The sequence below is a fragment of the Bos indicus x Bos taurus genome, chromosome 13 (genome assembly GCF_003369695.1).
Source record: "Bos indicus x Bos taurus breed Angus x Brahman F1 hybrid chromosome 13, Bos_hybrid_MaternalHap_v2.0, whole genome shotgun sequence".
Lineage (NCBI taxonomy): Eukaryota > Metazoa > Chordata > Mammalia > Artiodactyla > Bovidae > Bos > Bos indicus x Bos taurus.
In genome coordinates this window covers 72,071,070-72,084,920 of record NC_040088.1, presented here as the reverse complement: position 1 = coordinate 72,084,920, position 13,851 = coordinate 72,071,070, and the positions used below count along the sequence as shown (strand labels likewise).

The 13,851-nt window shown below is 49.1% G+C and overlaps 1 protein-coding gene across 2 annotated transcripts in view; it reads right to left on the bottom strand.

The window, feature by feature from the left end:
* Window positions 1-249: 249 nt before the first annotated feature.
* Window positions 250-13,851, bottom strand: part of CAMK1D (calcium/calmodulin dependent protein kinase ID) — a 393,969-nt gene continuing 380,367 nt past the window's right edge. Inside the window, exons 9-11 of one of the 2 annotated variants that reach the window (XM_027560232.1) lie at window positions 9,295-9,382; window positions 8,241-8,358; window positions 250-5,967 (exon numbers count right to left, since the gene is read on the bottom strand). In XM_027560232.1, the coding sequence (XP_027416033.1) occupies window positions 5,849-5,967; window positions 8,241-8,358; window positions 9,295-9,382 (325 nt within the window). In that variant the 3' untranslated portion in view covers window positions 250-5,848. Of the gene's footprint in view, window positions 5,968-8,236; window positions 8,359-9,294; window positions 9,383-13,851 lie in introns of both variants that reach the window. The other variant, XM_027560233.1, reaches the window with a different exon arrangement.

Genomic DNA, 13,851 nt, shown 5'->3' with positions numbered 1-13,851 from the left:
CCCCATGGACTGCAGCCTTCCAGGCTCCTCCGTCCATGGGATTTTCCAGGTGAGGGTACTGGAGTGGGATGCCATTGCCTTCTCCTGAGCCATCAGGGAAGCCCATAAAGTATTTAGGGGACGTTATGAATTACCAGGGGCTCAATTCACCTCCTTCCTTCAAATCCAAACTTTACAAAGAGGAGGAAAGAGAGAGCTGTTGAAACACTCCAGTCTGGCTTCTTACGGAGGAAACGAACGACACACATCTGAAGGTGATTAATTGTCTTTATTGGAGGAAAACAAGAAGTCATCAATCTCATCATCAGTATGATAGAAATCTTGATATGTGTACATGATTGTCAAGGCAGAGAGTCATTTGCTACACAGGCCCGTTAACAATTTTGCAGTGCCGCAAACCTATGCGGAGTAAACTTCTTGCAGAGTTTATTACATGCATGGAATAAATGCACAGTTTCCCTTCTTTTGGACAAGCATGTTTTTATGGAAAAATTGAACCAATTACAAGCCTAGTAATAATAGACACAGGGACATTCCTGGGTTCAATGTCATAAGCTTTTGGAAAACATGCTCACTGTTGGGAGAGCTGCAAGAAGGACTATGACATTATTGCAGTGACCAGAGCCAATTTAGAAATTGTTCCCAATTTTATTCTGGACAGAATGTACCTTTTGTATAAATATCTTTCAACCTGAATGTGGGGCTAAGATAAATGTTCTCTGGAACTTGCTGCCTGTCTTGCAAAACAAAGATGCTGCGGCAAGGCTGTAGCATTTTTGTCACTACCACCACGTTTTTGCTTTATAACATGTCAAGAGCCTGGCTGCCAGCGCTGCCCCAGCACCTCCTCCCTCAAGTGCAAGGTTACCACGAGGGCCCAGGAACCTCAGTCTGTCCAGATTCGGGTTTTTCTTTGAGAAGTAATTTATCCAGTGTTTGGGGCTTTTGAGTTCCTGGTGATATCTTATCTCTATGACGAAAGCCTCAACACTCCTTTCGTTTTCTTTTTTCCTGTCCATAAGAAAATAAAATCACCTCGAAGTAAAAGAAGTTGGTAAATCATCAGAAGACACAATCATCATATGAGAAGTTCCCTGGAGACCAAAAGGTTAAAAATGGATATGGCGAATGCAGAAGCGGCATTAGTACAAAGGGGGAAATGCAGTAGTCAGTCCCTTTGGTGTAGAGAGAGATACAGACACCAAGAAGCCATTCCACACTTTGTCCACGAAACCAGACCTGGCAGCCACATGCTGCAGGGTTGGCTGCCAAATGAACAGCCTTTGCGTTTGCAGAAGCAGAGGCCCCGGAGCCACAAGCGTGGCTGCTCCTGCTACAAGTGGCAGGGAAGGCGGGAGAGACTGATGCTCCTGCCCGTTGCATCTGGCCCAGAGCAGGAGGTGGGCCAGGTCGCGGCCAGCATGCAGGGCTGACTTCACAGTGGGGCTGGGCTCCTGTGCCTGTGCTGGGCTGCAGATCACACACTGGGTTCAATGCACTGGGACCACACTGAAGGTCAGGGCTGAAGGGGGCTTGGGCCTCCTGCCTTCCTCTTTCTCCTCCCTGCCTTCTGGACAATGTAGAAGTGTCAAGTAATCTCATTGGCAGGTTGGTTTTCTTGGCATCTCTGTGAATTAAGCTCCCCTTTTAGAAATCTGCCCAATTCACCCTTCCTATCTCAACTTTTTCAATTCTGAAAACCAACTGGAACACTCTGTGGCCAACTTGCAGCCCCAACCTAGGACCAGCCCCCTGTCCCTCACAAAGAGTGGTGGGTTACAAACTGGTATATACATTTTTTTTTTTAAACAAACTGAACAGTGTTTGGTCTGGAATGTGTTTAAGGAAAAGGCCAACTCTGCAGAGTGTAAGTGGACAGAACGGGAAGCAGTATTGTTTCAGAAGAACATGCAAAGGTTTCGTGCATCAGTTGATTCAGAGGACCTTCATTCCATTTGCCAGGACTGATAGTGAGACCCTGGGAAAGAGCACATCTTATTTCTGCTTAGGGAAATGGGAGGAACTGCCCTCTACTGGGCCTTGCTGTCCGTTTTCACAACCAGAGGAAGCCCAGAAGGGAGCTTGTGGAGACCATAGAAAGTTGGGAAGTCAAAAGTGTTGTAGGCGAAACACAGAGGCCATAACCCTCCTTCTCCCACTCTCAAACCTGAAGCAATGGTTCCAGGGTGGCTTCTCCAAGGTGAAGAATCAACACAACCCAGGTCCTGGGTGGGTGAGGGGGCCATGGTGGCCAAAGCCTTAACATACGGAGTTATCTGCACTGGGATACAGTCTTTTCTCACAACACATCAAACCCCAGGGAATTCATCAAGCTGTCACTCCTGCAAAGAAAGGGTCAACCCCTTTCTTTGCAAGGAGGGGTCACTTGCATTCTGTCCCTTTGTCCCTAGTGTTTTTGGCCTTCATTCTAAAGGAGGGGGTCTTCCTCTTCCATTCATAATCTCTTCATAATCATAATCTGGACACCACAGGAGACCAATGAACAGGATGAGATTAGTGCTGTAAGTAGGCTGAGCCAGGGGCACAGGTGTCACATGCCTTTCACCAGCTCATGCTCCCTGAGTGCCAGAGACTTGTCTGGTCAGCTCTAAGTCCAACTGCCCAGTTCCCTGGACGCTACACTCAGAGCCAGCTGAAGAGCTGGGACTTGCTCAAAAGTCTGTCAGGGCCACACTTGGGTGCACGCTCTCTGTTTCAGAAAACACTAGCCTCCCTGATGGCCTCATGGATGAGATGAAGCTCAGGGAAGTGAAGGAGAGACAGGAAGGCAGCTAAGAGCAAGACCATTCGAAGACACTCTTTCAAATAAGAAAAATAACCCACTTGCTCTGAGGAGGTGAAGAGACCAAATTGGTGGGGGTGGGGGATGTTGGAAGGAAGCCTGTGATGAAGTCCATGGTCCATCCTTAGCCTAGCCACAGGCACTGGCCTTGAGGGGATGGGTAAGCCGGGTGCCCCTATGAAAAGCTCAGCTTCTGTTGGTATAATCTGACATCAGTGAGGGTCCTAGGGCTCTGCCACTCCACTTGGCAGGTGTACCAAAAGGCATATTCCGAGTTCTCTTCCCGTGTTGTAATCAAGTGTAAATAACACGGTTGAAAGAGAACCTCTGTTTTTTAACTGCTAATCCTCTCTGAGCAGAGAAGCTTTTCCATGTGGGGCTTATTTTCTCCTCTTCCTAAAACAATGGGGAAAAAACCTGAGTCTGGTGGCATCCAGACAGCAGAGATTCACCTGATGTCAAGTTCAACAAAACTCTACTTTTAGGCTGAAACAATCACTATCTTCTTGCAGTTTGGTACTGAGACCTGATGTGGCCAACCATGGCCAAGAGCTGACCCCAAATCACAAAGAGACACCTGCAACCTGCCCGTCTTTCAGCTCTTCTGCACTTTTCAGGTAGGACATATTTTCAAACTAATTGCATAGAACATGCATCCCATATTTCAGCTCCAGAAAATAATTCGCCACCCATAAATCTGGCTCCAGATGCTGCTTTCCAAGTGAAAGTGACTGTGTAGTGCACAGTTCAAGGAGCTGGTAACTATTTGGGCACACATTCTAAGTATCAGATTCAGGCAAATTATCACCCTTCCTCCATAACATCTAAGTACTTCTCCTCTTATACTGTGAAACTTGGATCTTCCATTACACTTGTTAGTAAGCAACATTCTACTAACTTCCTGGGAGACATGCCTCAGTTTTCTGATTCTGTTTATAATATTCATGCTATTGTCCTCCAAATGAGGCAATACTTGCTTCTTAACTGAGTCTTCTGTCATTTTATAGACATTTCCAGGTTTTTTACAAATTTTGAAGAGTAACAGCTTGATTTCCACTCTGGATACACGTGTGGCAGATGTCAAGTGGGATTCCTGTCAAGGGGCTGAGTGTCTATGATGTGGTGGACATGGGGTGGACCAGATGCCTGTCTTTCCAGCAGCTCTTACACACAGCTGCACTGCTGTCCTGAAGGAGGCAGAATGCAGCTGTTAAGCCTCATAACACTGTGTGTGTGTGTGTGTGTGTGTGTGTGTGTGTGTGTGTGTGTGCTGAGGGGGCCATCACTGACTATTTGGCCTACACCCAGGCAAAGGTGTAGAAGTGACAAAGACAGCCTGACCAACAGGATCCGCTGAGTCTGACTATCTGCAGGAGAAGAGCATGAGGAGAAGGGAAGTCATGGGACCATCAAGAAGACATGCAGGGACCCACTGTGGCTTGAGGCCGACTGTGTGGATGCAGACTCAGGGCATCGTGTGGGCACGAGGGCTGAGGGAGGGCTTTTGCATCTGGCACCACCTGCTTGCCTCTTCATGACAGCATCTTGGAACTCTCGTGGAGAAGCGCTTTGTCCTGGGTTTCACACTGTGCTCGCTCTATCCTGCACATCCGTCCACCACGTGGGTGAACAATGTGGCCCAGTTTTCCTGGGACACTGCTGGTTTGAAAGTCCTATATCCTGGGAAATCCTTCAGTCCTGGGAAACCTGGGACCACTGGTGACCCCACGATCTCAGATCTTTGGTTTGGGGATTCCCTTCGTCAGAGGGATGGCTTTGCATGCCAGCTGGGCCTGGCTGGGGTGGTCTCTGGTTGTCACTGCAGTGTCCCACTGGCTGGGCAGGTCACCTCTCCTCACCACCTCACATCAAAGGGGTCTTTTCCAAGGTCATTGCCCTCTCTTCCTCTCTCCGGATCCTCACCCTCTAAGAACAGCATAAACACTCGCAGAAACAACCGGTGTGAGCTGGAGGCTATTCGCAGTTGTAAGATTAGAAATGCATTTTTAAAAAACAGAGAGATCAATTTTAAAACTGCATAGCTGGGCTTTCACATGCCACCCTCCTGGTGAGAAAGGAGAGCTGTGTGAGAAATTTGCTCCAAATAAAATGGCATCGTGCTCTTTCTGTGCGGGAGGCTCTGAAATTTTTGCTGGGGGAGAGGGGTCATCTCCTCTCACATCACAAGTCTAGCCTTTCATCTTGGGGGAGTAGGCTTCTTCATTTCTGACCACCGACGGCCAGAGGCCCCAGGGTCTCCAGTTGGAGAGGGCTTCGCTGGAGGAGCTGCCAGGCAAGGTTTTCTGCAGGTGTCCTCCCATGGGCTCCCCAACTCCCAGGGAGAAAACAGGCCTGCAGAAGAGGTGAGTTATCTTCTCAGAGAACTGCCCCTCCAAGGAACAAAGGGAGACAAGGGGAAGGAATTGAAGTAAAGTGCACTCTTCACCTTGGAGACAGATTCTCGATCAATCCTCTATTAGAATTTTAAAAAATACTTTTAAATTCCCTTTGAAGGAAAAAAAAAATCTCTTAAAGGTTAACATAAAATTCTACTACCGACAAGCAAAAGATACAGGTCATGGAAGTAAGAAGTATAGCTCGAAAGGACACATTTCTTAAAAGGAAAAAACAAACAAACCCTAATGCACAATATTTACCAATACTTAAATAATCCAGTTGAAACCTTTTTTTTTTGTCATGAATGAAAAAATACAACATAGACGGTTACCTCTACTGAGAAGAGCGGGAAGGACAGGGCTTGGGGAGAGGAACTGAGAAAGTCCGTTCTGTTAGAGCTTTGCGAGATTCATATGTACAGCACCAGATCCTATTAAGTCAGCTCCCTTGAGTCAGTACAGTTTGTGAGAAATGAACACTTCAGAATTGCAGTATAAAATATGGCCATAAAAAAACTGCTGTCTTCCAGTCCTGTGCAGGGAGGCGCACCATGCAAGGTGGGATCGCTCTGGAGTGGCTGGTGGCGCTGGTGGCCCCCGGGGGCCCCCTTCCCTGGCCCGGCCCCCCGGGCCCCACCTCCGGGGCCAGTCACTTGCTTCCAGAGTGCACTGTCGTCACAGTGGTGGGCCTCGGTCTCCGATCTGCTCCCACTCCTGAGACCCCGGACGCAGAGGACACGAAACTACAGAGCGTGGAGGATGTCAGACCTGCAGGGGTCAGCGGACACAGAAGTTCAAAGCTTTAGAAGAACGTACTCACTCCCTCTTCCCACTGCAAGGGTTTGTTGGGGTGGGGGGAAAAAACTTTGAGGCCCTTGCTTCTAAACTTTTACCTACCCACAGGAAAACATCTGCAAGGATCCCAAGTCGTCTTAGGGACTCGTCTTCCCTCCTTGCTTCCACATAGCAATGATAACTGTGTTGTATTTGGATACATCATGGTTTAGCTACCATAACAGGATGGCTTCCATTTACTGAGCATTTACTACATACTAGGCATCAGGCTAGGTATTAAACACATGTGTGTGTGTGTGTGTGTGTGTGCGTGCTAAGCTGCTTCAGTCATGCCCGACTCTTTGCAACCTATGGACTGTAGCCCGCCAGGCTCCTCTGTCCATGGGATTCTCTGGGCAAGAATACTGGAGTGGGTTTCCATGCCCTCCTCCAGGGGATCTTCCCCACCCAGGGACTGAACCCGCATCTTTTATGTCTCCTGCATTGGCAGGTGGGTTCTTTGCCACAAGCACTGCCTGGGAAGCCCAGTGAATATGTACTGTCTTCATAAGAACTGTTTATTTCTTACAACAGTGCTGGGAACGCAGTGGCTTTAAGAGCGAATAAAGAATGACCCCAGCTTGCTGTGTGCTCTGGACTTTTGGCTAAGAAGCATCTGTGACCCAGGGTACACTGACTTAGTCCTGCATGAATTGGCAGCCCCCCAGTCTAGAACAATTCCTGACATGCTGCACCTCCCCAGGCAGATGCTGGCATCAGAAATGTCCTGTTGTGGAATGATCTGAGCTGTGACAGTGTACCACCCACCCTTGCCACCATGAACCCGTGAGCACAAACACACGGACGCCGTAAAGTAAATGACCATGATGGCTGTGCTGTCAGAGCCACTGTCTGAATCTTCAAATAAACAATAGGTTGTGGGGTTTCCTTTGACCAGAAGGTGGAAAGGATTTGCACTGAAATGTAAATTGGGCCTAAAGCAGTGTGCAATTGTGTCAGAAAATGCTCAGTGGAGGTATCCTGGGAGGACTTTAGGGCTGGACATTCAGAAATGAGATTCAAGGATTATTTAAAGATGAAGGGAACTGTTTTTTGAGGCAAACAGGAAGGAAGCGTCATGCCCAGGGTGAGACCAAGCTGAAGGGTTTCAATGAAGGAAATTCTTCAGGGCAGATGAGAGGTTCCCTGGTGGCTCAAAGGGAAAGAATCCACCTGCCCGTTCAGGACACACCTGAGTCGGGAAGATCCCTTGGAGAAGGAAATGGTAACCCATACCAGTATTCCTGCCTGGGAAATCCCATGGGCAGAAGAACCTGGCAGACTACAGTCTACAGGGTCACCAAAGAGTTGGACACGGCTTAGTGACTACACAACAACAAGCGGGGCAGATGAGCCCGTGGAAAAGCCCAGCGAGTAAGGTGAACGTGTAGAGTGGGGACTGGGAGAGAAAAATAAGGAGGCTGTGCATGTGTCCTCGGCGATGTATTGTTCCACACAAAGATGGAGGACAAGGAAACTTTAGTATGGGTTGGCCAAAAATCTGGTTCAGCTGTTCTGTAACATATTATGGAAAAACCTGAACCAACTTTTTGGCCAACCTAATATCTTTACTCTGATCGCAAAGCCAACACACTTCAAATAAATTAGCTCAAATGGTCATCCAATAGTACGTTTTAAAAGTCAGTGAGACCCAGGCTGTCATGAGTCTCTGTCATCAGTCCCTAAGGGTGACGCCCAACGAGAAGCAAGTCAGATCATAAGGAGATGCATCAGAAGTGTCGGCTTCCGTTCACACATGGCGGGTGGGACTTGAGCCACTGATGTCTCATCTCGACATGGAAATACTAGGACTTAGGGTTACATAGATATTAAATAATTAAAATTTTAAACTATTTTGAAAAACAGTGTGCTAGAGTTGTTGGGGGTGTTAATGAATTGAGTATTAACAGTGCCTGACACACTTACTGTGAAAGTGTTAGTGGCTTAGTCGTGTCCACCCATGGTCTGTCCATGGAATTCTCCAGGCAAGAATACTGGAGTGGGTAGCCATTCCTTTCCCCAGGGGATCTTCCAGACCCAGGGATCGAACCAGGGTCTCCTGCATTGCAGGCAGGTTTTTTTACCATCTGAATTACCAGGGAAGCCTGACACACAGTAGGTACTCAGCAAACCAGAGTCCCCTTTTCTCCCTACCAGATCTGCCTCAAACACCCAGTTGGAAAGCTCTGTTTTTGCTACATACGCACAATCTTTTTGGCTGGCCAGACTGAGGCTGCTCGAAACACTTGCATTTGAACTGTCCAGGCTGCTGCCAAGATGTAGTTTTCTCATATGTCTCACGACGGCCGTGGCGTTAAACGCTTGCTGATATTTCAGAAAGAAAAAAAGCAGACAAAATATTTCAGCTAATTAGAAAAGCCTCAGGCTGTCTCCTATCATGTCTCTTGTTACCCTCAGCAGTTTAACTTCTGAAAACATTCTCATGAACCTCTAGAAAGGAAACTTATGTTGCCGCTTCTTCCAAAAGTACATTCATCCTTTGACCCTCTCTCCCCCCATCAAAATACATTTTGGAGATGACGAGAATATTTTTCTTCTGACATAATAATGTAAACTGCAGAATAAATGTAAACCAATTCTCTCCATAATTCAGAAGTGACTTCTAGAATAAAAAGCATATTGTCATAACGCAGTACCTTAACATCTTATTTTTAAGAGTTTTCATTTCTGATTATTGGTGTTTTTGTCCTAAATAACAGCATTTCCTGTGAATAAAGTAGTTCAATGGAATTATTATCTGTATAGTGTCTACTTGTTGGCTCTCATGGAAAAATAGCCAGCTCTTAATTACCCATGCTTATGAGGACACAGGCTAATAGTTTCAGTCCATCACATTTTTACTGGAATGTAGTGATAAGTTCAATTGAGATTTCCTGTTTCCCTTTTCCATTTTTATATCACTTTTTAATACGAGTCAATTCCTCAAAGTTCCAGCAAAGTGAAGAAAGACAACAGAGATTTCTTAGGAAACTGCAAATGAGGAAGTGCTGGCAATATTGCTGTTTCTGGGTCTCAGAAGGAAGACATTAAATCATATACTTTATCCTTCTCACACCACGATGCTCTCTCTTCAAGTCTTAATCTTTACTACTTAAAATCAGCACCATTATTTGGGTGAGGTTCTGGGAATTTTCATCAGACCTCCTGGGTGAGAACAACCTTTAGAAAGAAGAAGCCCTCCACCCATAGGGCAGGTCTGAGTGGTCAAGTTCACTGGGGATAGAGGAAATAAGGACTTACTCTCCACTTGCTTTTGGCGAAGTTCTTCCGGATCTGGGCGCTGACCGACTCGTGGATGTTTTTGCTGAGGGCTGTGTCACCAGCGATCCTGAAACCAACGCAAAGATGCTTCTTCAGAAGGGTTTTGTAGGCGGTGGGGTGGCGGGCGGGTGTGGGCTCTGACACGGGGTCCCATGCTTTCTTGGCAAAGCCATGTCCTGTCCCCTTTGCAGGTTTGCTAAGAGGGGGGGCCTGTACCCCCACGGCTCTGGTTGGAATGTTCACAGTCCACGACCACTGCGCTCTGAGCCCCGACCCACCTCCTCTCTGCACCCCTCCAGGCTTGGGCAGCACCTCCATGGTAGACCGCTCGGCCTGGCTTCCCCTTCCCCCTTTGTCACCGCCATTCCTACAGCTTCAGAGTCCACATGGACCACACAACCTGAGCTCAGCTCCCCTCCCTTTCCCCCAGCTTTCTACCTGCCAGGCCTCACCGCTGAGATGGCAAGCAGGTCCGCCAGCTGGTCTGACCTCCCAGCTTCCTCCCACCGGCCCCGCTCCCTGGCATCACCAGAGCCTCTGGTCCACGGACCACTCACCATCCCAGGCCCAGCACTCCATTCTGACTCTATCCCGGCTAGGCTAAGTTCCGCCACGTTCCACTCTTGCTCCCGCCCTCGGGGCCCCTTATCTGCTCTGTACGCGGTGACAGGGACCCAGTCTCAGCTCAGCCCTGACTGGCACACCTTCTTCTGCATTTCCTTGAGAAGTCCTCAGAACTGCAAGGACCACGCCCCCCAGATCCCACTGGGCCCCTGACATCACTGGGCAATCTTGATGTCGTTCCTGCTTGACCTTGGCTTTCTATTCCAGGGAAGAAGGGCAGGCTTGGTCTTTGCCTCCTACCCTCGGAGTCCGGCTCATCCTGTCACTTCCTCCCTCTGCTCTGCCACACCTCTCCTCTCTTTCTTCCCCACTTCCCTCCTCCCCCCGACCCCCCAATCTGTTCTTGCGCCTCCCTCTTTTCTCTGGGCCTGCAGTCTCCTGTCTCACTGATGGCCTGGGGGTCTCTCCAGCCCATTCCTCTCCCTCAACACCAGCCTCACTCGACATTCGACCCCCACCCCCATTCTCTGGCAATCTCACAGGAAACTGTTCTGTTTAGTCTTTTCTGGGCTTGAATCCACCCATCTTCCTTTTCTCTTAGCACCAAACTATTCAATTCTAAGCTGACTAATGATGCTTCAGAAATAATTTCTTGGATTTTGGAAAAGTTAAGGGGCAGACAGATGCTGGGGACACTGACCATCCTTTCTGGCTGGAGGGTGACCTGTGGGTGAGGGAGTCGGCCAGGTCTCAGACTCAGATAGCCCGGGACACAGGCCAGCCTGGACACAGACTGCTGTGTCCATTCACTTCAGGACATGAAAGGAAGAAACCGCCGCTGTATGAAACACATTCCCACCACCAGCTCCTCCCATTAGAACTGAAAACATGGCTGGTGCGCTCTGGAAAGGAAGTCTGTGTCAGGCTGGGTCTAAGTTAGAATACAGTCTCATATCCCAGCTCAGTGCAAGGCCCCCTCAGTAGACTCCTCTGGTTTTCCCAGCAGGGCTGAAAATACACATCTCAGATGACACTCAGAAATGAACCTAAGCCAGCAAGGTTTCCATTTCCTTTTCCACTTTTTTTTTTTTTTTAAGTGACGTATAGTCCCCATGGACTGTGGCCTGCCAGGCTGCTCTGTCCATGGGATTCTCCAGGCAAGAATACTAGAGTGGATCCCCTTCTCCAGGGGATCTTCCCAACCCAGGGATCGAACCCGGGTCTCCTGCATTGCAGGTGGATTTTTTTTTTTTTTTTTTTTTTTACCATTTGAGCCACCAGGGAGGCCCTAGGTTTCCATTTCCAACAACTGTCAATAGCCCCCTTTCCCCAGACACACGTCAGTGAAGGGCAATATCTGAATGAACAAACCCGAGGAAGCAGATGTGTCATGAAGCCTCTTCTCCTGGAGGGCTCATGTGCTTCCTCCTGCGCCTCTTGTAACAGCTACATCCTCAGAAAAGAATACCAATTCCACGTGTCGGTGGCCAACTCTTTCTTGGAAACCTGGGGGCAGAAGTGGCCGGAAAGATGGAACTCCTTGGACTGAGCACTGCTGCAAGGCAGAGTCCTCTCCAAACCAAACAGGCTGGGCAGGGGTGTCAGGGAGACGCCCTTCCTTGTGGGTGAGCCCAGCTGAGAGGGACAGAAAACGCAAATCTTCAGTTGTTCTAGTAAAGTCCTGTGCTCACTTCCCAAAGTGCCCAGGCATGCTGCCACTGGCGAAGGACCCAGCAGGACAGACAGTGGCCCAGAGGCCCTTGTTAAACATCCGGCTTGGAGGTGAAGCCAGCCATCTCGGCTCATGACAGCTCATGACCACCTTCCTCAAACAAGCATCATTCCCAGCAGCCAGGAAGTTCCCCAGGATAACGTGGGATGCTCAGCACTCCCAGCTTCAGCCTCGTTCACTGGCAAAACCAGAGGCACAGAATCTGAGAACTAGAAGGGACCTGGGATGTCACCTCGATTGTCCTAGGAACTGAACAACACCTCAGATACAGAAGAATTTCCTGATGATTCTGTACACACAGGTAAAGCTACAGGCACCTCTATTTCATCCGGGTCTCCGACTCTCTCTCGCTTCCCAGTGTCTGCCTCTAGACTAACAAGGGAGATGGCATTCACATCAATCATGCTGTGTCAGGTCTGCCTGGTTCTTTCTCACCACACACAGATCATCAAACTCCTCTCCTTGCCTTTTGGTGCTTTGATATTTTGTATACAGCCTATTCTGGGCTTCCCAGGTGGTTCAATGATAAAGAATCCACCTGCCAGTGCAGGACACACAGGTTCAATCCCTGGGTTGGGAAGATCCCCTGGAGAAGGAAATGCAACCCGCTCCAGGATTCTTGGGATTTCCCTGGTGGCTCAGATGGTAAAGCTCAGATTGTCTGCCTACCATGTGAGAGACCTGGGTTCAGTCCCTGGGTTGGAAAGATCTGGAGAAGGAAATGGCAACCCACTGCAGTAGTCTTGCCTGGAAAATCCCATGGACAGAGGAGTCTGGCAGGCTACACTCTCTATAGGGTCGCAAAGAGTCAGACGCAACTTCACTTTCACTTTCCAGCATTCTTGCCTGAGAAATCCCATGGACAGAGGAGCCTGGCAGGCTATAGTCCACGGGGTTTCAAAGGAGTCAGACACGACCAACCAACCAAAAAATAACAACAGTCTATTCTATTAGTACCTACATAGCTCTGATTGTGCGTTCTTGTAACCACTTGCTCAAGACAGGCTTGGTGATGCCTAGTGTGTCTCCCAGACCCCTGGGATCCTTCCCAGTTCCTGCAGTTGCCGCAGCTCAGCTGCCTGAAGCCCCGGGGAAGGGAGGGGTCTCCATGAACACTGAGGACAGCGATTCAGATGCCCCCTGGCTGGGCCAACACAACAATGTCCCCCCAGGAGGGAAAACTGCTGTTGCCCTGGGGACTGGCTGAGTGTCACCTGGGATCACCTGAGGTCACCTGCTGACCCTCAGGATCATCACTGTAGTTTGCTTGTCACTGAAACTGGAGGCAGAGGCTCAGAACAATCCAAATGAAGTAAACAAACCTCATCAAGGTGCTTCCCTGTCACTGGGACTGGATTCCCATCCTGCCGTTGTCTGCTCTTTAGCCATCAGCCAGCACTCGGTTGGCTCCCAACTATCCATCACTTAGAGGAAGGCGAGGCCTCCCATGCGGGACTGGGGAACATATGCTGAGATGGGCTGACTGCCCTCTGCAAGGACAGCTTGGAAAGGAACCCTGTCCTGCCTGGAGGGGTCTGTTTTGAGGCTAAGGGGAGGCCCTGCCCTAGCCAAGCCAACAGGTCTTGGCTCAGTGGGAAGAGCAAGTGCAGAGTGAGAGATGATGCTCTCTGGGTGTCATCTGTGTACTGGGACCACGGTCTCCAGAACAGGGATGCTGGTAAAGCCACGTCTCACATCCTGCAAGCTTTCAGCTGAATCCGTGTTTTCAAGTTGCCTGGGCAGTGTTACATATGAGAAACAGGTATATTGTAAATGCAGGTGTTTCTGGAATGCTTGAGTCAAACCATCTGTCTTTACCATTTTCTGACACTTGACTTCCTGGGAATTCTGAAATGCACAGTAAGAATTATAAAACATGGGGGAAAAAACCCTATCTCTGAAGTAAGGAGGCATTTATTTGTGCAGCTCACATGCCAATACATCTCAATGTGACCCAGGCTGATGACCCTGAAGTCATCTCAGACTTGACATCTTTCCTGAGCTCCAGACTCATTCTGCAAAGCACCCACCAGAACAGATCTGCATCAAGATGACACAGCACCCTCATTCTCTTTTACTCCAGCCCGCCTGTTCCCACAGCACAGCATCCTCCCAGCCCCTTGAACTGGACAATCTGGAATAACCTCACCGCTTCACGGGTCAGCGCGGGACCCGTAGCTTCCCCACCCCTGGCCTGTCTCCGCCCCCTCCCTGCATTCCTGGGACACTGGGCAGACCAC